At 42.8% G+C, this 26712-nt stretch overlaps 2 protein-coding genes across 3 annotated transcripts in view; both read left to right on the top strand.

Moving 5' to 3' along the window:
* Positions 1–16675, top strand: part of shtn3 (shootin 3) — a 30608-nt gene extending 13933 nt beyond the window's left edge. Inside the window, exons 3-17 of one of the 2 annotated variants that reach the window (XM_080773661.1) lie at positions 1418–1512; positions 2010–2175; positions 3189–3286; positions 4163–4244; positions 5620–5714; positions 6710–6856; positions 8303–8456; positions 11086–11263; positions 11541–11611; positions 12012–12115; positions 12400–12414; positions 12586–12648; positions 12759–12888; positions 13569–13899; positions 14402–16675. In XM_080773661.1, coding sequence (XP_080629787.1) covers positions 1418–1512; positions 2010–2175; positions 3189–3286; positions 4163–4244; positions 5620–5714; positions 6710–6856; positions 8303–8456; positions 11086–11263; positions 11541–11611; positions 12012–12115; positions 12400–12414; positions 12586–12648; positions 12759–12888; positions 13569–13899; positions 14402–14552 — 1880 coding nt within the window. In that variant the 3' untranslated portion in view covers positions 14553–16675. Of the gene's footprint in view, positions 1–1417; positions 1513–2009; positions 2176–3188; positions 3287–4162; positions 4245–5619; positions 5715–6709; positions 6857–8302; positions 8457–11085; positions 11264–11540; positions 11612–12011; positions 12116–12399; positions 12415–12585; positions 12649–12758; positions 12889–13568; positions 13900–14398 lie in introns of both variants that reach the window. The other variant, XM_080773660.1, reaches the window with a different exon arrangement.
* A 1197-nt stretch (positions 16676–17872) lies between these two features.
* thoc3 (THO complex 3) lies at positions 17873–26100 on the top strand. The gene is made up of 6 exons (XM_080774266.1): positions 17873–18055; positions 19948–20104; positions 21627–21831; positions 22199–22360; positions 22935–23035; positions 23727–26100. The coding sequence occupies exons 1-6, from the start codon at positions 17900–17902 to the stop codon at positions 23888–23890; spliced, it is 945 nt and encodes a 314-aa protein (XP_080630392.1). The 5' UTR covers positions 17873–17899; the 3' UTR covers positions 23891–26100.
* The last annotated feature ends 612 nt before the right edge of the window (positions 26101–26712 follow it).

Below are 26712 nucleotides of genomic sequence, written 5' to 3'. Positions count from 1 at the left end.
TGTAATTAGGGGTTAAATTGGTGTTTTCTATGTGATGCATAGCAATAAAAAGGTGGTAGTGAAATTGTTCATTGTTGTATACTTACTCGGCTTTTTATTGTTTGTTAAGGTCACCAGCAAATTGTGTATTAATATTATTACATTTTTTGAGTTATTGTTGAAAAAAACGAAAAGGGGGGAAAAAAGCCTTACCACAAAACACTATCAGTGGCTCAGGGTTCCCAGCAGGGCAGGCCATGGCAGCAGACTGGATTTAATCCATTTTGGAAGCGTGTGTTCCTAGCCAGAGGAAGCTCTGTTAATGGATCAGGGAGGTTAACAGAAGCTTCCTGCTCACTGAAATATGAACTGGTCTCCTCAGCCACATGGCCGTGATATACCCCTGGTTGCCACGCTGAAAACTGAAACTCTCATTGGGGATATGGAAAGAGGAGGGGAAAACGGAGTGATGGATGGAGTGAGGAAGCGAGTGAAAGAGAGGTGGACAGGAACCCGCAGAGACAATGAAGGAGAGGACATGCGAGACGGAGGTAGAGAAATGAAGGGAGAGCCAAGGAGTTGGTTGTACATTGGAGAGAGTGAGGAGGAGAGAGAAACAAGAATGACTCAGTCATATAACTACCAGGTGCATAAAGCTCTCGTTTATGAACATCTACGGTATAATCAGTGTGTGTGCCGCAGCCTCTGCCTCAGCTCACAGCTTCACGTTGCAGCGTTCAGAGTATGGGTTTATGCCGTTCAGAATATGGGTTTTATGGGTACGTTTCCCATTGGCTTAGAGGCCTAGAGACGAGGCAGCCAATCATGAAAAATTGTCTGCTACGGTCGCTTCTAGAGGTAGTAGCAAATGTAGTCCAGGTGCTTTTCAAGCACCTCCTGGCAAAAATAAGAAAGGGAAGGAGAGGGAGAAATAAAATAGGCTGAGGGGAGAAAAGCGTGAAGAGAACATTCGCACAAAAATGACTCAGAGGTCATTTGGTAAGATTCTGTTTTCCATGGGTGATAATTGTAGAGAGGTCATGGATTCAATTGTTCAAAACACTGTAATCTACCTTGCTCTGTCATTGGAATCATGTACAGTAAGATCATCAACTTTGGGAAGTAGATACAAGTGTACCCCCCTAATACACCAAGGTACAAAAGGATCAGACATTACAAGTGTGGAGTGGACATGCCGTTTATTGCCTTGTTTGTCTCTGCCCTGTGTGTGTGTGTGTGTGTGTGTGTGTGTGTGTGTGTGTGTGTGTGTGTGTGTGTGTGTGTGTGTGTGTGTGTGTGTGTGTGTGTGTGTGTGTGTGTGTGTGTGTGTGTGTGTGTGTGTGTGTGTGTGTGTGTGTGTGTGTGTGTGTGTGTGTGTGTGTGTGTGTGTGTGTGTGTGTGTGTGTGTGCGCGTGTGTGCGTGTGTGTGTGTGTCCAGTGTCCCAGATGGTGATTGAGGAGGTGAGCGTTCTGCAGACTCAGCTGGAGATTGAGAAGTCATGCCGTGAGAATGCAGAAGCCCTGGCCACAAAGGTGACACACTGCTGACTCACACAGACACACACACACACACACACACACACACACACACACACACACACACACACACACGCACTTGCTAATCAATAATTTTAGATTAGCCCAGGGTCCTGCTGTCTGAATAGAATTAGGAAGAAAATGATTGACTGGATGACTCAGAATGACTCTGCAGACCTGTTCCAACACATATTATATATTATTATATTTATTGGAAACATTATAATCTGGAAAATTACATCCATGTTATGTCTAGTGTCAAAATATGTAATGTCATGTGTTTTGTGAAATTATTTGGAGGATACTTATTTACACGCACCTCGACAGTGAACGTAATCCTTTACCAAAAGAATGGTGTGCGGGCTCTACCTGAAATTATTTAGAGGCCACAAATTCAGGTCAGGGTTTTGACATTGAGCATATTCAGATATATTGTACGATCGTAACATTTTGCTTTTCAATACTTTTCATTCACGACGACTGCTGCACTCCAGCTCAACTGTGAAAACAGGAAGTTAAAGTACCTGAGCCTGTCGTCTGGGCCATGTCTGGACGAACTGCTGCCGAGCATCTCCGACTGCATCTCCCAGGAAGAGGACAGAGAGGCACAGGACAACCACAGTCCTGACACCTTCACACAGTACCAGCAGCAGGTCAAAGGTATAGGACAGTATTCACCCTGACAGGTTAAAGGTATAGGACAGTATTCACCCTGACAGGTTAAAGGTATAGGACAGTATTCACCCTAACAGGTTAAAGTTTGGACATAGTATACACATAACACAGTGGTTTTCAACCCTTTTCATATTAACACGTTACCTCCCGTTACACTAGGCGAGATCGCGAGGCCAGTGCCAGTCAAATGCGCATTTCGCGCCTCAGTAGAAAACTAGGAACTAGGAAGTACTAGGCAACTAGGAAGTACAGCTCGGTGCCGCGCGACGAGCTCATATATCTGCTATTTTTGAAAAATCTTGAAAATGTGGCACAAATCTTTGAATATCTAGTCTTTCACAGTGAACGTTTTTAACTCATATCTTTGCTTCTAGGGGTGTCCCTGGAACAACATATTTTCCAATGGGGGTCGGCGGCCAATTACATATAATTTTTGGGGTCTTTGACATGAAATAGTTTGAGAACCACTGACATAGAAACATAGGTTTTTCAGAAAACTGTCATGATTTAGAAGACATTTTGTAGAATTGGCCTCAGGTCTAAATGGTTTACGGTCCATTATTTATTTGGCGTTAGAGCCACTGAGAGGCAAATCTTTGCTGGGTCTGAGATTTGCCTCTCAGACCCAAAACGAATTTAGGGACATTTTGTTATCGCTGGATAAGGTTTTTCCAAAATTCTATACTGTATTGATGTCCACTCTGTTTTGGTTCAGATAAACTCCAGTGACTACTCAACCATGAGGTCGCTGTGAGAGTTCAGTAGCCTACATGGTGGCACAGCCCAGAGGCTGATACTGCCCCATAATCACCCACTCTGAACGTGTATTACTCCCCTCACCCAGGGCATATATATGATGGGTATGTGATCAATACAAAATATGAAAATGTATCCAAAACAGTTAGCTACAGGTATCAGTAGGTGTGATTTCGAATTGAACCTACTCTGGTGGTAGGATTTCCAAAGACTTACCAATATCTTTTCTGTGGTTTGTTCAGAGCTATGTGAGACTGTCAGCAACTTGTTGGAGGAGAAGAAACAATATGTCTGCCAGATACATAACCAGCAGAGACAGATAGAGGAGCTCACATCACAGGTGAGGATTTTGAACGTGTGTAACAGGAAAGATGTTTATACTTAGATTTTATTAGGTAGCAGAACTACAATAGCAAAATGACAGTCAGAGGAGTTTACTGCACAGAATTCTGTAAATGTAACATAAAAATGTTATGCATGCAATACTAATTTGAGGGTAAAATATTGCGCAATATTGCTGAAACCCAAGTTACCCAACCATTTTAATGTACCCAATCTTGGGGTCATAGTAGGCTACTTACAAAAAGATACAAAGACATCTGTCTTATGAAATGCTATTTTTAACAAGGACATGCACAACACACAGACGAACAGTCTGGTGCGGACACTAGGCAGGAGGCAAACCATATTCCTAGATACCTCTCAGTGCATGCTATCCCCCAAGAACGCACAAGGCAGAGGGCTTCCTGTTGGTTCTGGCAGGAGAGAAAGGTCAGTGGGCGAGCCCAGAGGGCGCGGTGGTCACTGGGGTGTGGTCAGCACTGGTTTGCTGCACCTGGCCGGCAGGTTTCTCACTTCCCTGTTGGCCAGGTGTGTCCCTCTCTCCCGGTGCTGGTTGTGCCTCGGTGGTGGCTGCGCCCGGGATGCCCCTCCGGTGGACTTGTCTATAGCTGGAAGCCTGGAGAGTGACTTGGCCAATCACTGCTGACCCGCCAACTGGAGAGTCTCTTGTTTGGGTGTTGAAACACTCTAAGAAGGTTGGAGACCACCTGATGACCTCTCTTCCAGGCCAAGGCTTCATCCATTAGGAATGGATTACATTCGCATCTTCGATGTATTTACAAACAAAGCGTGGCTCTGAAGGTGTCTGGCTGTAACAGGGCCTGTCTGTGTCTGCAGCTAATCTCTTGTCGTCTTTCTTTCTCTGCGTTCACAGTCGGAGAAGGAGCAAGCAGAAATGAAGGAACTTCACCGAACCATCGAAGAGCAGAACAAGACCATCAAGAGATTCAACAGAGGTGAGTCTCATGCAGGAGAACACACGGCAGAGGTTTCTTGAGACCTGGAGATGAATCATAGCTGAACAACTGAACATAAGCCCATATTATAAAAAACAGGACAGACATACAATGCTCATAAATACAGTACCCACTACCGAAGAAGCTCAAAGGGAGAACAGGAACGTTTAATAATGCAACCAATAAAGACTAATAAATAAAAACTAAGCAACGAAATTTGCTAGTAAACTAAAAAGCAAGCAAACATTTGCTATACGTCAAAGCAGGAGCAGTGTATGAGAAGTGTGCCCATGGCAATCCTTTTAAAGCTCACTTCACTATCAAGGACCACACCACCAATGGAAACATTTAACCATTTATTGAAATAGGAAGGAAGGCATGGTTATGAATACGACAGATAGCCCACGACGGCCAGCGGCGGCGTCGGGGATTGAGCTGAGGTGGGGAAGCCTCGGGGACCCGGCGTGCTCCCGAGGCACGTCAGACCCCCTTTAGGAACCTGTAGGGGGAGTAGGATGAGAAATGGGGTGGGGGGGAGGGGTGACAAGAAATGAGAACAGGGGAGAGCCAAGGTTAGATGGGCTGGTTATATATGGGTGGAGGTGGCTTGATTGGAGGTGGCTGATAGGAGGTGGAGGTAGCTGTATTGGAGGTGTGGTCCTGCTCCTGAACTTCAGCTATTGTAGCACCATTAGGGAATCACAGCAGCCAGTTTGAGTCTGGTCTGTAGGTCATTCCAAGACCTGCAGGGTCCGAAGTGAGCAAGGCTTTTTTTTCCAGACAGATTTTGTTGGGGTCACGACATAGCGCAGCCAAGCATTTGATCTGAGGTTGAGAGAGTTTTGGACAAGTTTGAATTTAGAACCAATAATGTAACGTGGGAGATTACCAAGAATAGCTTTATAAGTGAGAATATACCAATGTAGTAACCTGCGACATTAACAACCTATAAGGAAAATAAATCTTGTCATCATGCTTTAAGTAGCATGTGACGTGTCAAACTAGGGGGTTTTCATGATGCTGTATCCATTCCAATCATTAGTTTTGCACAAAAAAACACTCCTTGGGCTAAAATGGCCATAGCTGTCATCACAAATGTGATGATGTCAGCACATTTGCTGACATTTGTGACTATGGCCACTTGACATTTCTTCTGCGTTTTACCCTGTGCTCCACTAAAGTGGCTTAAAATTGCGATAAAGCTTCAAGAGACAAGGCGTTATGTTTGTCTTTATTTGTTGTGAATATGTAGCAGTATGATTGAATAAGGTTGGGTCTCTATTCTAACTTCGTTGGTCAAATAATGTATTCATATTTAATATTTTCTCTCTCTCTCTCTCTCTCTCTCTCTCTCTCTCTCTTTCTCTCTCTCTAGTGTCTATGTTGGCCGCCCATGAATATGACGGGATGAAGGACCTGCTGGACTTAGAGCAGAGCCTGAGAGTGAAGGCTGAGACCTATGCACATGAGGTAGGAACATCCCACTATCAGACCTATGCACATGAGGTAGGAACATCCCACTATCAGACCTATGAACATGAGGTAGGAACATCAAGTATACTCTGAGGACACCTAGTAGGCCTCTATGTATATTACGTGGTGAAAATGGACCACAATCCTCTCTCCCAACAATACACTGTTAATTTTATTCAGATAGGAAGCAGAGCTGTAGACATGAGACTTTTAAACTCAAAGAACATTGTTATTTTATCACTGTGACAGGCCCACTAGCCTCTTGTTTTGCACACAGTTCTGCCTTTCGGTGCTGTTTGTTTGGAATAATCTTAAATCTCGAATGACTTGAGATTTGCACTAAAAGACAGCTCTGATAGGAAGAAAGAAATCTGACAGGATCACAGGGGAGGCCCCCGGGGGGAGTTTGTGTCAGGATCTGACACCAGAACAGCAGGGATACGTGTGGCTCTGCAGGGGAGCATATTAATATCACACCACTGATGGGTCGAAAACACACTGATCTCAGTGTGTTTATGAAGCATACATGCAGACAAAACAGGGGAGAGCCTGGTGCAGAAACGGCTTACCTGATTTTACAATACGTTGATTGTACTTCCATGCAGCAGACTGCCAAGTGAATGCTGCAATCTTTAAAGCCCAAGTTTTACAGTTTAATGAGTGTGGGATGTTGCAATTAGTCTATACTGTGCACAGACAGTGACACACATTCTGCGGCTGGTAATTAATGTGTGCACGAATAACGTTGTGCCTGATTATCGATTGTCTTGAATTCAAACCGTGTGCAATATATTGACCTCAAAAGCAAACAGACCTCAAAGATGAAGATAAACCCTAGTGATGCACGCACACACGCATTGATGGGTACATTTGATGCGAGCTAGCCGCTTCTCTCTTCTTAACACATCTCCTTAACACTTCCTCCACCCGTTACATTTCTCCTTCACACATCATTCTCCCCCTCCCTCCCTCCCTCCCTCCCTCTCCTGCAGATGCTGGTAAAACAGAAAGGGGCGAACAGGCAGAGTATGATCCTGATGCAGAACTCTGAACCCAGTGTGCAGCTTCTCAAAGCCCTGGAGGATGTGGCCGACATTACCAAAACCCTGGAGGTGGAGAGGCTGCAGCATCAGCAAAAGGTGCGGCGTGCAGGAGACACATGAGTCAGTCCTCACTGCGTGCAGACATACAGTTATATACAAGACACAGAGAGAGAGAGAGAGGGTGCCATGTTGCTCTTGTGTGATATGGTGACTTGACTCCTCTTTGGGGAGCAAAGAGCACTTGTGAAGTGAACTGCTCTGTGACTACTGTGAATAATTTTGGTCAATTGAGACAGTTATACAACAAAGGGCCAGAACATGGCCTTGAGTTTATATTGAATCATAAAGGAGAAGAGGCAGTCCAATATCACCACAGTCTCCTGTGCTACAAAGCGTGTTTGACTTGTTGACATGTGTCAGCTCTGTATGGTCCGCTCTCTTTTCCCCTCTACACCAAATCTCTTTTCTACCGAAAATAGCTGATCTGCTATATTTTCCAGGGAATGTCCCCCGGCGAGAATAGGGATGGTAGGGTTCAAGTGGTTAATCTGGAACTTGATCTTGAGAAGTTAGCAGACAAGGGCTTCTGTAGAGCCACTGTAATCTGATGAAATGCACAGGAGACACAACTGACATCATCAAGACTTGTGAGCATGACAGACTGCACCATTAACAGAATTTAGAGGGCAGGACTGTATTACTGTACTGGCTCACACTGTGTGTGTGTGTGTGTGTGTGTGTGTGTGTGTGTGTGTGTGTGTGTGTGTGTGTGTGTGTGTGTGTGCGTGTGCGTGTGCGCGCGCGTGCGTACGAGGATATGTGTGTTTTCTGGTTAGGAGCAAATTGCATGCATGTGTGCATCTGCTGTATGTATGTATATGTGTGTGTGTGTGTGTGTGTGTGTGTGTGTGTGTGTGTGTGTGTGTGTGTGTGTGTGTGTGTGAGACTGTGTGTGTGCGTGTGGCTGTGTGCATTTCATGTATGTTTTTAAACATATGCAGATGCATCACAAACTGTCATGTCAGGTCTTATAATGCCATTGGATCAAGAGAGATTTGGCTGGCGATTGACGTCTTCGATGACTGATCTCTTTTCATTACACGTTCACATGATGTACTTAGTTTGGTGCAGCTTGGTTGCACAAATACAATCCCTCATCGAGAGAATTATCAGAACCCTGTCTTCCTTGAAAAGACAAAAACACATTCATGTATTCTGACAGACTGCCTAGGTCTAGCTAAATCTTAATAGCATCTCTATCTTCTGTGCCTGTGTGTTTAAACATGTATGCCCCTCTAAGAATTATTCCCTTGTGTGAATGTGTGAGTTATTGTGTGTTTACTCATGGTGTGTTGTGGTTAACTGGACAGCATGAAGGATCAAGGAATATGCGGTATTGTAGTGTCCATTATTATGCACAGGATTGAAACCATAACGCACAATTACACTGTTTCACCGGCTTGTGCGAAATAAATATGTGCAGTGGTTTCTTCATCCGAACGTGCACGGGATTTTAGTCTTTCTATGGAATGTGCATTTCAGGTGCAGAGTCTGGAGAGGGAGTTGGAGCAGAGCTCGGTGAGGGTGGAGCTGGACGCTCTGCAGAGACAACTGGACCTCCTGGAGGTGGAGAAGAAGGAGTGTGAGGGACGTCTGGAGCAGGCCGAGAGGAGGAACACAGAGCTGGAGAACAAAGGTTGGGAGCGGTGTTGCCATGTCAGCTTATTATAAGCGACTTTGGGTTTGTTTTTTCTGTAAAGTAGCTTGTAAATATTTGTAGTTGCGGCTTGCGGTTTTTTGGGGGCTTGTTTCTAAAGTGTAGTCGCTTATTTGGGCTTGTTTCCTAATGCTGTTTGAACCAGTGATTCTCACACATTTCCATGTCAAGGAGCTCCAGATTATTTTGTCCAAGATCTAAACATATTTTGTGCCAGGGACCCCCATACTAGCCTGGTAGAACCACTCCCCCTGCTGGACAACATTTGCATTCTGCCAGCTGGGTGAGTCTGGGATCTCTCAGACAGAGACGATGCACTCCGGTAGAATTCTGGCCGGAGCGATACGCGGCTGTATGGGGCCGCTAGAGGCGGGATCAACGCGAGATTTATGACATATTGAAGCTGTGCCACAGCGCAATGTAAACACAACCTAACAAGACTACAACTCAAAATTATTATGGAGATATCAGATTTTTGTCCCGCTGCTTCTGGGTTCATCGTTTCTGCCTGAGAGATCCCAGATCCAGGCAGGAGGAGGGAACTTGTGAACTCAGTACTGCCGCAATCTGTCAGGTTACCCCCATACCAGATTAAAAAATATTCCACATTTGTCACTTTTTGTGAAAATACAGTAGCTCACGTGTTGCATCACAATGCGTAGTGAGCTTGTAGATTGGTGTTTTTGCTATTTACCCGCTTTTTGAATCTCACCCCTGACTACACCATATTATATTAAAAAGATTAGACTATAACTAAAAAAACTAAACTAAACTATAACTAAAACTAAGCCTTTTCACAACATAAAAAACTAAACTACACTAGAAAACCTGCTTTAAAACGAATTAAAACAAACAGAAATTGAAAACATGAAGTCAAATTGAAATAAAAATGAAAACAAATGAAAAATGTACAACTATATGCACACATCAGTGGCTCAGGAGGTAGAGCGACCACATTGTAATCGGATGGTTCCTGGTTTGATCCCCCAGCTCCAGCTTGCTTGCTCAGTGTCCCTGAGCAAGAGGCTGAGCCCATAACTGCTCTCGATGAGCAGGGTGGTGCTTGACTGGTTACCTCCGCTGTCGCTGTGTGGAAGGATGGATGTAATCACATTGAAAAGCACTTTGGAGAAACGTGTTTTATAAATGCACCATTCTAAAACACGCACGCAAGCACGCACGCACGAACGCACACACACACACGCACACACACACACACTAGAGGTGCAGAAATTAGAAGACGGACACCACACAAACACGCACGCAGGGAGGCACGCACGCACGCACATACACACACACACACACACACACACACACACACACACACACACACACACACACACACACACTCACTCACAGGGGCACACATGGATTTAACCACTACATTATCTCTCCGGGTTTAATTTGCTACTTTATTAACATATTTATTAACAGTACAAGGTGCACACCAGATCAGGCTTTTAACTGTTTCTCCAGTGACCTAAATGGCTTGTACCATTCACAGTTATTATTCCATTGCTCCTTCATAGCCAGTGTAGACGGTTGGAGCAGCTGGCACTATCAATCTGGCAAACAGGCAGATCTTTCCCCTGTGTGCTGTATAACAGCTGTCTGTTGCTTTCAAATGGGTCATTTTGAAATCATTCCCCTTGTGTCTTGGGTTTAGCTACTTATTGACAACGGTAAATTCCACAAGAAGAAAATGCAGCAATGTGGAAGGGTGCTGTCATGGTTCAGAAGAAATACGAGTTGCATTTTACAACCATGTTTGACTACAATAATTGACACATTCTAATGCATTAAGTAAATAGATACCGGTACATAAATAGACGTTACCTGGTGAGAACAAAACACAATTACGATATGCATGAATTCATGGTGGCTCAGTCGTTTGTTTTTGTATGTGTGTATCACATCACAGAACAGCTCCAGATCTAATTGCTTCTACCTGGGTATGAATTACCCTCTAATGTTGCTGTACCACTTCCTCTTTCAATCTAACAAAGAAACCTTGTTTTAAATGGGAGGCAGCTGCCCTATCATGACCCCCCCAGGGGTTGGTTCTCTGGGGACCCCCAGGGAACCAGGGAGTCCCCAGCTAAATCAGTCAATTTGGTTTCAAAATCAAATATTCAAATCCTATTTTCTACTTCGGCTATTCATCTACTTCGGCTATTTATCAAATAGCCGAAGTAGGCTATTTATCAAATAGGGTTTACATGCGTTGGTTTCAAAATCAAATATTTGAATCCTATTTTCCACTTCGGCAATTTATCAAATAGCCGAAGTAGGCTATTTATCAAATAGCCGAAGATAGAGATCTACAATCTAACATTTGGAGTGATGTTGAAAGGTTTTATCGACACAAAGCTAAAGGGGGACCCTGACACAAAATCTTGTCAAATGGGGGGGTCCATGGCTAACACAAATACAATGGAAACAAGCCTTAGTGCTTTGTTAGGTTTTTTTAATCCTCTTAGCAGACCTTGTATTGAACTTCCCTCGGCTTATTCTACAAACTGTTAATAAAGTTTTCCATCAATTGTTCAATCACTGTTAAAGTGTAACCCCGCCCTTGTCCATTCTCTCTTCCTCTTACCATACGCAGTCCGAGACCTGGAGGAGGCCCGGAGCAGCTGCAGCGCCATGGCGACAGAGGCCTGCGTCCCGCCCCCTCCAGCTGGAGCCGCCCCTCCCCCGGCCCCCCTTCCCCAGCCGCCTCCACCCCCTCCTCCTCCCCCTCCTCCTCCGCCACCCCCTCCCCCATCACGCTGCAACCCCCTCAGGTAAGGGAGCCCGAGGATGCATGATGCACGACTCAATTTGTTTTTATGTGAATGAGTGTAGTGCGTTTGGTTTAATCCTTAATACCTCTCTCTCTCTCTCTCTGTATCTCTCTCTCTCTGTCCATAAATATCTTGTTTTTAATTACATTTTACCTTTAACTGATACTGAACAGAAACAATATAATAATTGCTGTAATAACATATTTTCGTGGTATCAATATTTGAATGAGAAAAATGCAATATAAACTTATTTTCTCTCCACCCTTCCATTGAACAGCTCACTGATTGCCATCATGCGGAAGTCTTCTAAGGGTTCAAAGGGTTCTCCGAAGACAGAGCAGTCCCCTGGTGCGTTTCACGTTGGTATTCTGTATAATTATTTTGTTATGAGAATCAAAATGTGACCTTATGTTTACAGAACACTCTAACCGCAATAGGCCACCGTGGGTAGTATAGTAGATCTCCCCTCTGGTCTGGACACACCAGGTGAATGTAGAGGAACTACCAGAACCAGAATAGAGAACTAGCAGTAGTCTGGGAGAGAAACATTGCTGTAATTGAAGCCATGTTCTGAAAATGCATTTCCACTTTACTTTGCCCTATTTCCTGTTATTGCCCTATTTTGCCCTATTTCCTGTTATTACTTATTATACTTATATACTTATTATACTTATATCCTCACATGTCTTTCTTCCTTTTCTCCTTTTTTTCTTTCTCTTGCCCCACCTTTTTCTCTTGCGCATTCCAGATGGTGAGGGTGGAGCCGATGTGAAGTCGAAGGCAGTGAATGAGATGATGGAGAGGATCAAACTAGGTGTGGTCCTCAGGCCTGTCAAGGGTCAGGACAAGAAGGTGAGTTCTCCTCACAGAGCTTGAGAGGAGTGATTGGGTCAGATGAGACTGATATTTATGTCTCAGTGTCTCAATGAACTCATTTTGCTGCTTGGTCTTTTTTGTTTTATTGTATTTACCTATGCTTTATTATTCAGTACTCGTCCTACTCGCTCCAATGTCAAGAAAATGCACACACATTGAAGGGACCAAGATTTATTAAAGGTTTAGTGCACTCACACTGATTACTCTCCTCTATTCCCTTCCCGTGATTGTCCTGTGGCATCAATCGACCGCATTGCCAGAGGATCCCCGTAAAAGTGAGTATATTGACACCTACGTCTATCTTGTGATGGTGAGGTCATCTGAGAAATAAGACATCCCTATATAATCATGGCAATATAGATCTGGCGGTCATTGTCACATGTTAAAAATATGCAATTTGCTGTGCTTATTCAAATATAATAAAAACTATTGTAAATTAATTCCAGGTACCTCCAGTGTCTGAGGAGAAACCACAGGAAAGTGCCATGGAGGAACTGAAAGGAATTCTGGTGAGAAGATTAACTGACACGAGGGCAAGGCAAGAAATAAAAGCAACAACATAGTATTATAGTCTCTGTGCAGAGCATGTACATATCGTACAATCTATTCCACGCTATAGGAAACAGTGAAGAGGAGCCCCAGTCGTGGGTCTCAGGAGCCGGCTCCCTCCCCTCCAGGGAAGAAGGACAGTGAGCTGGAGGTGATCCTCCGACGCAGGCGCAACAAGGCAGGAGAGCCCGGCTCTGGAGGTACACCCATTTTACAGTACTTAGTAAAACATAGTTAATGATAGTATAGTACTGTAAGTGAAGAAGGGACGGGGAGGGGAAAACAGAGAGGATGTACATATAGGTAAGACCAATTCACAATCCGGGTTTGAACTCATGAACATGATTTTTTTGTTCTTGCTTAATGTACTGTAAATCGCTCTGGATTAAGAGTGACTGCTAAATGCCTAAATTGTAATGAATTAATTACTAGCTCATGCCAATTAAGTCTTCTTAGCACGAGACGAATAAATAAAATGTCTTGTTGTGTGCATTACATGATTTACCACATTTTGTGCTCTCTAAGTGGAGAGTTCTATGCACATCGACAAAGTTTGATTGATTGAATACTTTAACATTAGTAGGCCTACATTTGGTGCTGGGTTAAGTTCAAAACAAAAACAAAATGTTTTGATCCATTGCAGTTATCATCATCAAGGTTTTGTCTGCATAATGAGTACTTTAGGTACTTTTAAGTATATGTTGATGCTTGAATACTTTTGTACTTTTAGCGGAATATTTCTGCATTGTGGTATTATTGATACTTTTACATACAGTAAGTAAAACATTTGAATGCTTCTTCCATCACGAATTGTAATAACAATAAACCATTCATTTATTTTCAAAAATAGAAATTACGCTCCTTCTCCGCCTTTTCTCAGATTTGCGGGAAGCCCAGATGAATCACATGGCCTCCTCCTCTGACAGCCTGAATGGCAGGCGCACCAGCACAGACTCCGGCAAGGAGCCAGAGGGGCCTGTAGGTCTGACCCCTCCCTCTTCCGACCCCGTGGGGCCCAGTACTGTCAGCCCCTCGCAGAAACGGAGGTCAGGGCCAGGCCCGGTGGTTGCCAGGCGGAGGAGTGCAGACACGGGCAAAGAATCCAGAGTGGCCTCTTGCGAGCAGAGAAGATCTGCTGGATCTTCTCAGAGGAGCTCTCTGTGTGAGAAAGGAGCCCCCGGATCTCCGGTCCCCAATGGCTGTGTTGTCAGGTATGCTGTCATGCTCACTCGCACACAGACACGGCCCATTCTAAACCTGTGTTTGGAACATACAGTGTATCTTTGAACTAATTAAGCAACATATTACATAGTAATATTACTGCCATGAGTAACAAAGTAATGCAGCACTTTACTTTTAATATTAATATTGTATTTTTGTATATTTTTTTAACAATTGCTCAATGCGGAGTCTGAGGAAGAGCATTGCGCTCGAAACGTCACAGTCAACTTTTTTGTGCAAATAAAGGCACTTCACGAGCATCAGAGCCCACAGTGTGCGAGTACCTTCTTTTCATTATCTGTGCATACTACCTGCCCAAGTGTGGGTTGGATGTGCATGACTTTTTTCGTCAATGTGGAGTAACACATTACTTTCAGAAACAGTTTTTATACATTTGAAGCTTTTTTTTGCGGAAGCTAAAGTTGCGGAAAAAACACTGGGTTCAAGTGGTCCCTAACCTTCAAACTGGTCTTTATTTACCCTCCACAGCAGTGGTGAAAGCAACCTGAAGGCCCCTGAGAATTCTGCTCAGTCCAATGGAGTCAATCACACAGATCCAAGTGAAGACACACACACCACTCTGTCTCCCAGCTTTCCTGCTGATACCACCCCAGTCAATGGAAACACAGATGCTGAATGCTAAAATGGGCTCCTTGGCTCCTGGGCTTGTCTCCATAATCTCTCTCGGTTTGAATCCAGTTTGACTCAGGTTTATGGGACTAGCCATTATTGAAGTCCACCCGCCCCTGAATATACTGTTGACTATAATGCCTCTTCCAAACTATTTGCATGCAGCGATGCAAAGATAAATCAAGAGACCTGAGCCGTTGAGATGAAGAACCATCTAAGTCTAATCCATTTTTTTCTGACCCGTCTCTGAAAAGGTCTATTTGTCCCGACCTCTTATCCATAATTTATACATTTTATGGATAACTATTATGGACTTAGATGGTTCTTCGTCTCAACTGCAGCAAAATATGAAGTGTTGATTTAACTAGACTTAAATTAACACTTTTCGATTTTCTGTGTAGAGCTATCTTCAGAGAGATTTGTGAATGCAAGTCCTGGATTCTGGAAGACAACGTGAAAGATTGAACTGTACAAGGAAAGCTGCACCATTTGCACAGAATCTCGGTTTTCTTCAGTTACTGTATAAGGCAAGCACGTAACAATATGTACAGCTCTACAAGACTTTGGGTTGTTCTATTTGACACACAAATGATGTTAAAAGTAACTTTGTGTCTTCAGGGGGGTTTAATTTCTTACTCTGCCTTCTCCCCTTATCCTTCTACTTCCTCTAATTTCTTCTTTCCACACGCACACCTGGTTGTAGTAGACAGGTTTAGAATATTTTCAGTAACTTGCCCTCTAATACTATTCTGTCCTGAATCTGAAAGGAGGGAGATTCCTGCTTACTTATGTATCTGGGAAATGCTCAAACAGTAAGGAACAATGTTTACAACCAGGGTTATCGTGAAGCAAATGCAGCACAGCACATGTAAAAGGCACTTTTTATTGCTTCATTAAGCTGAAGCTGTCATACGAGCTTCAGCTGACTATCAATGTGTGATAATGCAACAGCAGCATATAAAATCAAATCAAAAGCCATGCACGTGTTAAAGAACGGGGAAAGCCAGGAACACCTTTTTGAGGAATGAGGTGCTTGTGTATTTTGTCTACCTCTTCACAGACACCTGCCTCTTAGCCTAAAGCCTGAATTACTTACTGTAGTTGTGCGCTGGTGTTTCACACCGAAAATAGCTCATCTATCGGGGAGCTGATAGATGAGCTATTTTCGGTGTGAAACACGTGTCACAGTGCGGCTAGTGGGCTTGTAGATCAGCATTTTTGTTTTTTGTGCGACGCGATGCACAACAAAGTATTAATCAGGAATAACTATATCCTAAATTGTATTTCCTCACTGTAAGGTAACACACAATGTTGTCATTGGTCCTTCCATCGCAGAATGGTACATGTGTGTCTTCCACTCTCCTCAAGCTGGCTCACAAGCACGGGAAGCAAGAGCCTTATGCACGTTTGCTAAGATACCCTCATTGTTTCTTTATTCCATCCACCCATTCTTATTTCAACATGTATTCTTTTAACCACTTGAACCCTATAGCATCACTATTCTGGGGTAATCTGGGGTAGCAGATCTACAAGCTCACAACATGTCACAACGCAATACTTTCTAAGCTTGTAGATCGGCTATTTTTGGCGTATAGGGGAAACAAGTAAAGAGCCAACCGCAACTAAGGATTTGTTTACTGTATAGAGGGTTTAAGTGGTTAATTTTGTTTGTAGAGCCTGCTGTTTATATCGCTTTCCATAATCGACGTGCAACATTAAATAACTGAATTGTGAACATTTTTATGCAAATACATGATGCACATTTATGATGAAAGTATGCCTTCACCACTTGAGTCTTTCTTGAAACACATAAATCACATGTAAACAGTAGTTCATTTTCTCCATGAAGCATATTCCATTCTGAGACAAAGGAGCTACTGAACAAATATAAAAACCCCAAACCTCTGCTTTCTTTTCTAGATCTGAGTGAGTTCACTGCAATCTGGCAAATGTGGCCTATTTATATAGCCTACCACAGCAAGAGCATATTGGTGAGGCCTACAGCATACACATTTGTATTGTTGGGCTGTGCTTGGGATGTGTGTGTCTGTTTCAATATTTGTGAAAGTGACTCAACAAAAAGGGAATTATTTGACTTGATTGGTGTGATCATTGATATTGTGTGTTTGGGACAAAACTAGGTGTTGAGTTTCTTTTTTTTCTAAATATGGATATTCATCTTCCATCACATGGATTAAATAAAATTGCAAATCAAACTGCAAGTTTGTCTTCATGTTTTGGAGAAAAGCTCACATGAGTGTCCTGCATTTTAGCAGCCATAGGTCTGCCCAATACAATCACAATCATGTAGTTGCCAGGTTATTTTAAAGAGTAACAGGAAAGGTGGACACAAAAACATTCTGGCTCGGTACTAGGGAAAACGGCGCACCATGGAAGAGTGGGCACTCTAGGGAAATGTGGGCACCTGGAAGAGTCACCCACGTTTCCACGTGAGAGCTGCTCAAATTGCCCCCAAACCAGGTTTGTGCACCTTTTGTGCACCTAGTGTCCACTCTTCCGGGTGCCCACATTTGCCTAGTGCTCACTCTTCTCCACAACAGAGTGCCCACATTTCCCTAGTGCCCACTATTCTCCACCCCAAAGCGCCCACACTTACCTAGTGCCCAGTTTTACAACCTTTCCTGGTGCCCACTCTTCCCTATAGTTTTGCCAAATATATGGTGCCCATGCAGGTTTCTCTAGTGCCCACCTTTATTCCAATTTCCGTTGCAATAAAAAATAAAAACTACATAATTAGTAGGCTACTGATACAAACATGCCCTTGTTTAATGTGACTATGTGAGACGGTACATTTGATTTTACAACAAACACCTGTATCGTAAGACAAGATGAAGCCTCTGATGAGCCATTATTATTTAGGTGTAGTGGTTCGCAATCTTTTCAGGCTGCGACCCCCACAAATACCGGTAATCACATTTGAAGTTATGAACTGGCGAACACCCCCACTCTGATAATAGTTTCACTCAGACTCAGTTCCCAGAATATTGTGAAAATGGCCAAAACTTGGCCAATGCATAGTTTGTTGATTAATTTGATGCATTGATGATTCATTTCATTTATTTGATTTTATAGATATTTAAAAAATGCTTTGAATTCAAATTGTCACTTTATTACTATCATCTCCAAATCATATACGGTATGTGGGCACAGGGCACCCTCCTGGGGGTCTCGACCATAGGTCCCGAAGGGGGTCCCGACCATAGAGTATTAAAAGGAGGTCCGACCGGGTCCCGACGGTCCCGACCCACAGGCTGAGAACCACTGCCTAAAGTACATGCATGCTTTGCGCGAGTGCAAAGTGCATTCAAGATGGCGGCCCAATCGCAGTATTATCAAGATATGCAAGAAAACTTCAGAAATAACAACAAAAGTAGGGAGTTCCCTGCGCATACAGCAAAGGTGCATTCAGTTGCGTGGAGTTGTGACGGCAGGAGACTCGCGTCGGGATCTTTTGACAAATCGGCTAGTGTTTTTGTTCTGGAAAAAGACCGCTTGGTGAGTTGTGTGTCACATCCATCGCGGCTAAATGCTATTAGCATTGTTTCAGTGAAATGCATGGATGGATGAATGGATTTCTGGCCACATAAATGACGCATAATTCATTCCACGAACTCCGTGCCCAGGCCAGCGTTAGCACGTTAGTTATGTTTCAGTTATGCTGTCCCTCCCAGCCAGGCAAATGTAATGTTGATGCCGACTCTCTAACATTTGTGTACTGTGTACGTAATGTGGACAGTCACATATATTAAGTGCATGGTCCAGAGGCAGAGCATTAGCTAGCCCCACAAGCAGAACCCAAATGTAGTAAAGTTTCTGACACTTTTATGACTTTACCCATTGGGTCCTGGTTCACGCTGGGCTGCCACCAGTGGACTGGACCAGAGCTATAGTTCCATTATCCCATTATAGCCTAAAGACTCGAGTCTCGTATAGTATAGATGTATTCACGAGAGTCTAAATCTGCATCCTCAATGTTCCTCATACATGATCGAATCAAGTAGCCTATACTTCTTATTGATTTGATTCATCGATTGAGTACATAAGGACAGGGTCGGACTCATCCCTATAGTTCCCTAACCTGACGCTGCCAGATGGTCGGATCTGGCAGCGTCAGGTTAATAGTTCCCTAGCCCCTCTCGGAACCCTCCATAAAGCTTTTCTGAAATTTGGATGTCGCTTTATTCTAAAAAAAATGTCAGAAATTTCAGTAGCATTGGGTTCTGCTTGTAGGGCTAATAGTTCCCCAGGTTCTATGTTCCTAGTAGGTTCTGTTCCCCACTTACCTTAGGGTTTAGGATTAGCGTTAGGTTTCTGGTTTAAGGACTTCAGTGTTTTGTGTACAACAAAGAATGTTTGTTTTTGCCATCTTTGTTGAAGAGTCTGAGCAATTATGTTTTAGTTCATTTTATGGCAGTGTTCATTTTTAGTTGGCTAAGATAGTTTAAGCCTAGGCAGGCCTAAAGTTCAATGGATTGTTCAAAGACTGAGCTTAAATCAAAATGTGCTACTAAAAGTAACACTAAGAATAAGTTTAGGTTTAGGCTTATTCTAAGTGGGGAACAAAGAACCTTTTTTGCATGGTGGGGAACATAGAACCTGGGGAACATAGGTACACTCCCCATAAGGATCCCAATAGAAATAAACCAACAAGCCTTTCTTGGATTCACCCTTTTAGCAGACCTTGTTGTACGACATCACACATCCCACCCCGTGCAACAATCATTCAATCAAATTCAGACATCACATCGCATGATTGAATCAAGTCTACTTTATTGTCCTTTACATTGCTATGTTGCAAGTGGCCGTGCATCAAGAACTAAAGCCTCGAACCAGGGGTCTTGCATGTCTACATGTAATTGTTGTATGGTGTTTTAAAGATTCTTATTTTATATTTTATTTCATAGATTCATAGACTTGTTTGACAGCACACTATCATGTTGGATTCATGTGAATAATTGTGAATGTGTGTTTTTAACAACCACCTCAAGTAAACCTGACCTTTCACTCTGTACTTAGCCTTCTCCTTTTTCTCTACACCAAACATCTTTATATGCTACCTATACCTAAAGACCCCCTGTAGTAACTCTGAGGACCCCCTTTCAAAGACCTCTGGTAGCAGCATTTGGACACTCACATGATAAGCAAAATGCTTTACTGTAACTCTTCATACTCCTATTTTAGAGCCGAATAAAAGTCGGTTCGGTTCTGTAGAGCCTACAATGTGACGTCATCTGAGGTTTGGGGGGGCGGGTACCGTCCTAAAGTTGTCTCTTCAGTGCTACTGAAAAATTTCTGATAGCCGAAATCATTTCGGCACTACAGCGGTATAATATGAGTATGAATTGGCCCTTACTGAAATGGCCATTGCCTCTGATCGCTTTCTGCAGGTGAAGGAGAACAACTACAGAGGCCATAGTGACAGCGTGGATCAGCTGTGTTGGCATCCAACCAACCCAGATCTTTTTGTTACAGCATCAGGGGACAAGACCATACGGATATGGGACGTCCGCACCACAAAATGCATCGCCACTGTCAATACCAAAGGTGGGCAGTTATTACACATGTAATAACACATGTACACATGCTCATTGCTCTCGCCCCTCTTTAACCCATTCTTACCTGAGATCAGATTCATACGAGGTTTTCCACTGGACACACACTGGTCCGATTAACCCATTCTGACCTGAGATCAGATTCTAAAAATGTCAGTCGTTCTTCGATTTTTCAAAAAATAGCAGACCTACAAGCTCATAGCGCGCCACTCGGTGGCGCGCTATGAGCTTGTAGATCTGCTATTTTTCAATAGCTAAAGCATAACATGATGCTAACACCAAAAGGGGTTCCCGGTCAGAATGGGTTAACTCGCATATTACTGCACTGTCCCAAAGCAACAAAATAAAGATTAGCAATAAGCCACAAGAGGTTGCAGTTTACCTTGTATTTTATAATGGCTGAAAGGCGTACAAGTCCGACTGTCAGATATGATAAAATAGAGAAACTGAGACCGCGTGGCTCTAAAACAGATGGTTTGAGATGGATGGGGAGCGCTTGTTTTCTTACAAGCCCCACCCAAAGCCCCTGAGTCACTTGCTGTCCCAGACGGGGCGAGGCTTAGAAGCCCCACACGGCCGGGGCTTGTAAGGAGAATCCTTACCTCGTTCAGCTACAGATATGCTGGATCTCTCACCTGTGATTGATATTAACTGATAGGTATAGATCAGTGGTTCCCAAACCTTTTTGGCCATGCACCCCCTGTTACCTCCTGACCTAGCTGACGCACCCACCACATGGAAATAAAATTGCATAAGCTATATATATTTCCTATATATATATACACCTATTATGAACCTGAATATGGCATATATATGTAGCATAGGCTACTGTATATTCTGCATATACTTGCCTTGGCATAATACAGTATGTTAATAGTTACTGTATAATAAAACCATAGCACCACCATTAGCCTTTTCATGTCGCGCACCCCCTAGAAGGCGCTCGTGCACCACAAGGGGTGCACGCACCACAGTTTGGGAACCACTGGTGTAGATTAGTCTCATTTAGTACGTATGTCTACTAAATGGAATCAAGGATTGGGACTACTACCCGTTTTAGAAATAACATTTTACTTTGGCCATCGATTTCTGTGAGCTTAAAGCCTCTTTTTTGAGGGAAGCTAGCCCCTCCTATAAACGGCTATAGTGTAGATTCTGTCTGAACACAAACATTAAATGCCATTGACAATTAATGGAGAATTTGCGTCTAATGAGCAAATCGGCTGTCGGTACAGTTTGTCTGTCGGAATGTCTGTCGGTATGTCTGTCGGTATGTCGGTGCAAACCCTAATAAGAGAGCCCCAAGTCACTTAGCACAGGTGTGATTTTTATGAATAAAATTTAATCTGTGCAGTTCATTATGTTCTGTCCTAATGGTCAAGATTTAATTTATCCCCCGAGCAAGCAGGCCGACTATTACCTCAATGGTAAAACTTTCAGCACTTACCAGGTCCAAATCTAGCGTAGAAAGGGAAAATTACATAGTGCTGCTTCTAAGTCATTTTGTTTTTCAGGTGAGAACATCAACATCTGTTGGAGTCCAGACGGTCAGACCATTGCCGTGGGCAACAAGGATGATGTGGTGACATTTATTGACGCCAAGACACACAGGTCCAGAGCTGAGGAGCAGTTTAAGTTTGAGGTGAATGAGATCTCCTGGAACAATGACAACAACATGTTCTTCCTCACCAATGGCAGCGGCTGTATAAACATTCTGAGGTATGTAAGCAAATTAAGAAAAGCCTTGTGTACAGTATTCACAAGTAAATATATAAATAATGATGAATGATAATTATACTGACCAAGTACACAACAATGAAAAGCAACAGGTTCTTGTGGGGTTCTCTTAGGGCTGCATCTACTGATTATTATCGATTATTCTATCAATTACCTTTCTCATTTCATATCAATTACGTTCGAGAAGTCAACTGCAGAAAGGAGCTTCTTTCTTAATTGCTATCTAAATTTGTATTTATCCAGGGAAGCTTTAGTGAGCATATTATCAAAATAATGCGTACGAGCCACCACCTGGCAGTGATTTGACTGAACTCTTAATATTTGACACGTTGGCATTATTGCCCACCAGTTACCCTGAACTGAAGCCTATTCAGTCAATCAACGCCCACCCGTCCAACTGCATCTGCATCAAGTTTGATCCCATGGGGAAGTACTTTGCCACGGGGAGCGCCGATGCACTTGTCAGCCTGTGGAACGTCGAGGAACTTGTGTGTGTCCGTTGCTTTTCAAGGTACTCTTTTAAAAGTTTGTTTCTGTATATGCAGTATACATGTCTTTTACTTGTGTATTTGTGTGTAAGTTGAGTGTGTATAATTCCAGCTAGTGCTGTAAGAATATATTAATCATTGACAGAATCTTAGCAGTCTTAAGGCTTTTAGAGCTGCGCCCTCCAGTGGTCTAATGGTACCTCTGCGCCATCAACGTCAAGCCCCACTTCCATGCACAAAGACGAAACCGAAAGCACATTCTAGTCTAGCAGCTGGCGATGTTGTTTATCTTTCGCCAGAAACCGTAATATGTCGGCCGCAATGAGATCAAAAATCACTATTCTCATCTGAACGGTGGCGACAAGGGTGTTGATCTTATGATGATGTGATTTGTGTATTTGTTTTTGGTTTGTGTTAAAATTTGTAATGTTTCAGCAATGCTGAGGTTGTGCTTTTCTACAGAAACCAACACTGCGATATTGATACACCTAATAGTGCCGACTGTTTTTTTCAAGCTGTACCATTTTAGAGATGTATGAAGACATCACTGATGCTGACATTGAATATTGACATTTTTGTCCAATTTTTGTGTTTCAGGTTGGACTGGCCAGTTAGGACACTGAGTTTCAGCCATGATGGGAAGATGCTGGCCTCTGCTTCAGAGGACCACTTTATAGACATAGCAGAGGTGGAAACGGGTCAGTCCCACACACAAACGCATAAAAAAGTGGGACCACCCTTCACTCTGCAAATAGTTGTTCACAGCCTCAGCTGAGGACCCCTTTTCCACAGGGAATCCATGACATTGCTGGATGATAAATAGCAGGCATAGGCCACTGGATAGTCATTCACACACCCTCCCTTACAGAGTTCTGTTCCCACGAAATGTATGTAGCGACTCTAGCGAGTACAGTATGTAATACTTTTGCGAGAGGCATCAAAGCATGCAAGACTAGTTGGGCATGATAAAATATGTATTTGGGACAAACATAAATCCTCCATTGCACTCTTACTGTAAGTCATTCACTGCTGTTGATGTATTTGACGTCTTTTTATCAAATGGTAATCATATTTGACGTCTTTGAGTTATTTATTGATTCAGAATTTGCTCGCTAAGATTTATTATCTTCTGTTTTCGCTACTACATGTACACTCGTTAATGTATGAGTTTAGTCAAACAATGCTGACAATTTGTGACGCACTGACATCTGCAGATTGAAATGTTCAACTACAGTATGTTGCACTGCTCCCCACACCACTTGTGATGCAATAGATAGAATTACATTACACGTTTTCTGCATTATTATGTGACTTAGGGTGAAGTTATTCAACAATTATTTATGTGTGAGTATTTCTTATCTTTGTAAAATGTTGTACGTATTTCCGTAGGAGAGAAGCTGTGGGAGGTGCAGTGTGACTCCCCAACGTTCACGGTTGCCTGGCACCCCAAGAAACCCCTGCTGGCATACGCCTGCGACGACAAGGAGGGCAAGTACGACAGCAACCGAGAGGCTGGCACCGTCAAACTGTTTGGACTGCCCAACGACTCCTGAGAGGCTGGCACCGTCAAACTGTTTGGACTGCCCAATGAGGGCGTTTGAATTGGAGCAGGCCAATTACCGGTAGTAGCAAGCAACACTCACTAGTGACTACTTCAGCTTCCAAAACAAAAGAAGCTTTTTGTCGTTCATATTGCAGAAGAAAAGGTTAAACTGGATAAGTTCTGTTGGCAGTGTTGAATGCCTGGCCCACAAGTCAAATTACATGAAGAGGACGACAATATGTCCTTATATTCACACTGACCAAAATGTTTGTCAAACATTCCTGTGTTGTGCTTTTTATACCCCCCCCCCCCCAAAAAAAAAGAAACTAGATGGGGTCTAATAATAATAGCATGGCTTCCGTGTGCGTTTTATGTGGCCAATCTATGATGTATGACCCCTTATCTGCGGACGGTTTCTACCCAATCTAACTGCCTTTGATTTCCATTTTGTGACATCATTGTGACATTTAATAAAACTTTAATAAATATAGTTTTTAGATCGTTTTAAAATTAGTTTATCTTTTATTTGTAACCTAGACAGTTTTTTGGCATTATGTTATGCTATATGTATTTTCTTTTATAGATGTCTATCTCAAACTTCTAAATGATCATGGATACACTGAGAACACTAGGCTTGGGAGTATGATTAGATGGCAGAGTCAGGCCTTATTCTTCAGTAAATGCAAAAACATCACCAATGACATGTTTCCACCACCTGAGGGTGCTAGAGTCATATTCTCATTACAGCGATTTGTCTTATCCTCAAAAGAAAATTTGGCTCCCTGGTTTTATGTGCAGTTGAAAGCCAAACAGTGCTGTAACATACGGTGTATATATATTTTTTGTAAAATATGGTTTTGAATTTTGATATTAAAAGGGATCTCTTCATAACTTGTGAGTCAAGTTTGTCGTGGAATCCAGACTGAGGAGTTCGTTAAGCGTTTAAGCCCCAACACCCCCAAGAAAAATAAAATAATCACTGAACCAGCACTGTCTGTATTCCAGGCTAGCAAATGTCAGCCTTCATATTATCATCCACCATTGATTGCATGCGTAATGCATTTGGTTCATAGTTTGACTCGTCTTGACCTGTTAGAGGAAGGGTAACTTCTTGTCATATAAAACATCACACTGCTGTATTAATAGTTCTGTATGCTCCTAATATTTAGGATGGGAATAAGCAAGGACAAATTTCACATGTGTAAATAATGGTACTGATTGGTAGTACTGATAAAATAAATACTATAGGAGTGGTAGACCTTATTTTACCCTAGAACACTAAACTTAACTTTTGTCACACCATCACCTGGTATATTTTACCCAATGTAATAGATAATAGATTTAATAGATATGTCATCAAAATATATTGAAGTACAGCAATACAAAATATAATGGAGGGGCATAGGGGGGCAAAATTGGTGAATGTGGATATTGTTTTAAAAAATATTCCTGGGACATGTGAGAATGGTCCAGTGGGGGAAATAAAGCCCATTGTGGGTGCATGAGATTGTTCTCTATCACTATAAACGTGGGTGAAATTCACCCAAACACCTGCCTGTAGAAAATAACAGGGGTGTGGGCATGGAAACAAACCTACAGTACCTTCTATGATGTCACTGAGCATAATGAAGGTACTGAAAGACCCACGTGACCCACCTCAACCTCAGACATCAGCAACATTATAATAATCACAAAAATATAATTGTCTGGGTGAAAATCGTGAGTTTAGTGTTCTAGGGTTAATTAATAAAAGCATTATCAGTATTACTATAGTAACAGTTAGCATATTTTGCGTCCCAGATTACACTCCTGAGTCCTGCATTTAGTGTATTTGAGAAAAAACCTTGAACACTGCATGTTGTTGCACATTTGCTGTGGTATGAATGCTTTTGATCTATTCATCAGGGTTTGGTTTGATTTGAGTTGGTAGGAGTCCATACATCATTTTGATATTGCTTATTATGACATGTTTTATCCCTGCATCTGGTCAAACTTTAATTAAATGTATTTCCTGTCTATTACGTTTGATATTTACATTTGATAATATCACCATTTAAAATTGTATGTTACCGGTAATCATATTAACCCTGACCTCTTTTGGTCAAATCTTTCAAAATTCTATACGTTTAAAATGCAAAGAACCCTGGATCTATTGTCTGTTTTGTGTGTTCTACTGCTTGAATGTGAGACAGAGGGAGCAGTTACAACCCTTACTAAGCCAGGCGCATTAAGACAGATGCTATAATGAAATTGTACTAATTTAATCGTTTTTCGCACAGTTGCCAGAGAGCCATATAAGGAACTGCCTGTTCTGGAATTAAAGCTTCTGAAAACACAGTTAATGTTTCTTAGAAGGGTGAAATGCAGAAGCAGAGAAAACAGTTAGATTTAATTACCAGGGACAGAACCATGCCTGCCATTTTGGGTGTGCCTGATAACAAACGCAGACGACACCACCACACACACACACACACACACACACACACACACACATGCACCCAACCAGAAAATGAGACAAACATCAATTGCTTTGAGACTTGGACCGGTCCCAGGTGTTCTTGTGTTGACACTCAGTGAGCCTCCCTGGGACCCAGACGGGGAGACACGGGCACCGCCCCTCTTCCATCTTCCTCAGCTGCGACAGCCAGTAACGAGTAGCCCAGCACGGGACCCTCTCTCTCTCTCTCCGTGCCCAGAAAACGTGGGCCTCAGGCTGGACTGGTGGCAGCTGGTCACCACTCCCTTCTCCTGGAGCCGAGACCAGCAGGGTCTGGGGATGTATCACTTCCTACGCTGCATCCTGTACTCCTAGCAGGGATGTTACAAAAGGCT

Source organism: Protomyctophum bolini, assembly GCF_963924005.1.
Source record: "Protomyctophum bolini genome assembly, chromosome: 10".
NCBI lineage: Eukaryota > Metazoa > Chordata > Actinopteri > Myctophiformes > Myctophidae > Protomyctophum > Protomyctophum bolini.
This window is presented reverse-complemented; position numbering and strand designations above follow the sequence as displayed.

Excerpts from the sequence above, each read along its gene's own strand:
- thoc3 (XM_080774266.1), top strand. The coding sequence starts at position 17,900 with ATGCAAGAAAACTTCAGAAATAACAACAAAAGTAGGGAGTTCCCTGCG. Across the intron at positions 20,105-21,626 it reads CGCCACTGTCAATACCAAAG|GTGAGAACATCAACATCTGT; the intron begins GTGGGCAGTTAT and ends TTTGTTTTTCAG. Across the intron at positions 22,361-22,934 it reads TGTGTCCGTTGCTTTTCAAG|GTTGGACTGGCCAGTTAGGA; the intron begins GTACTCTTTTAA and ends TTTGTGTTTCAG.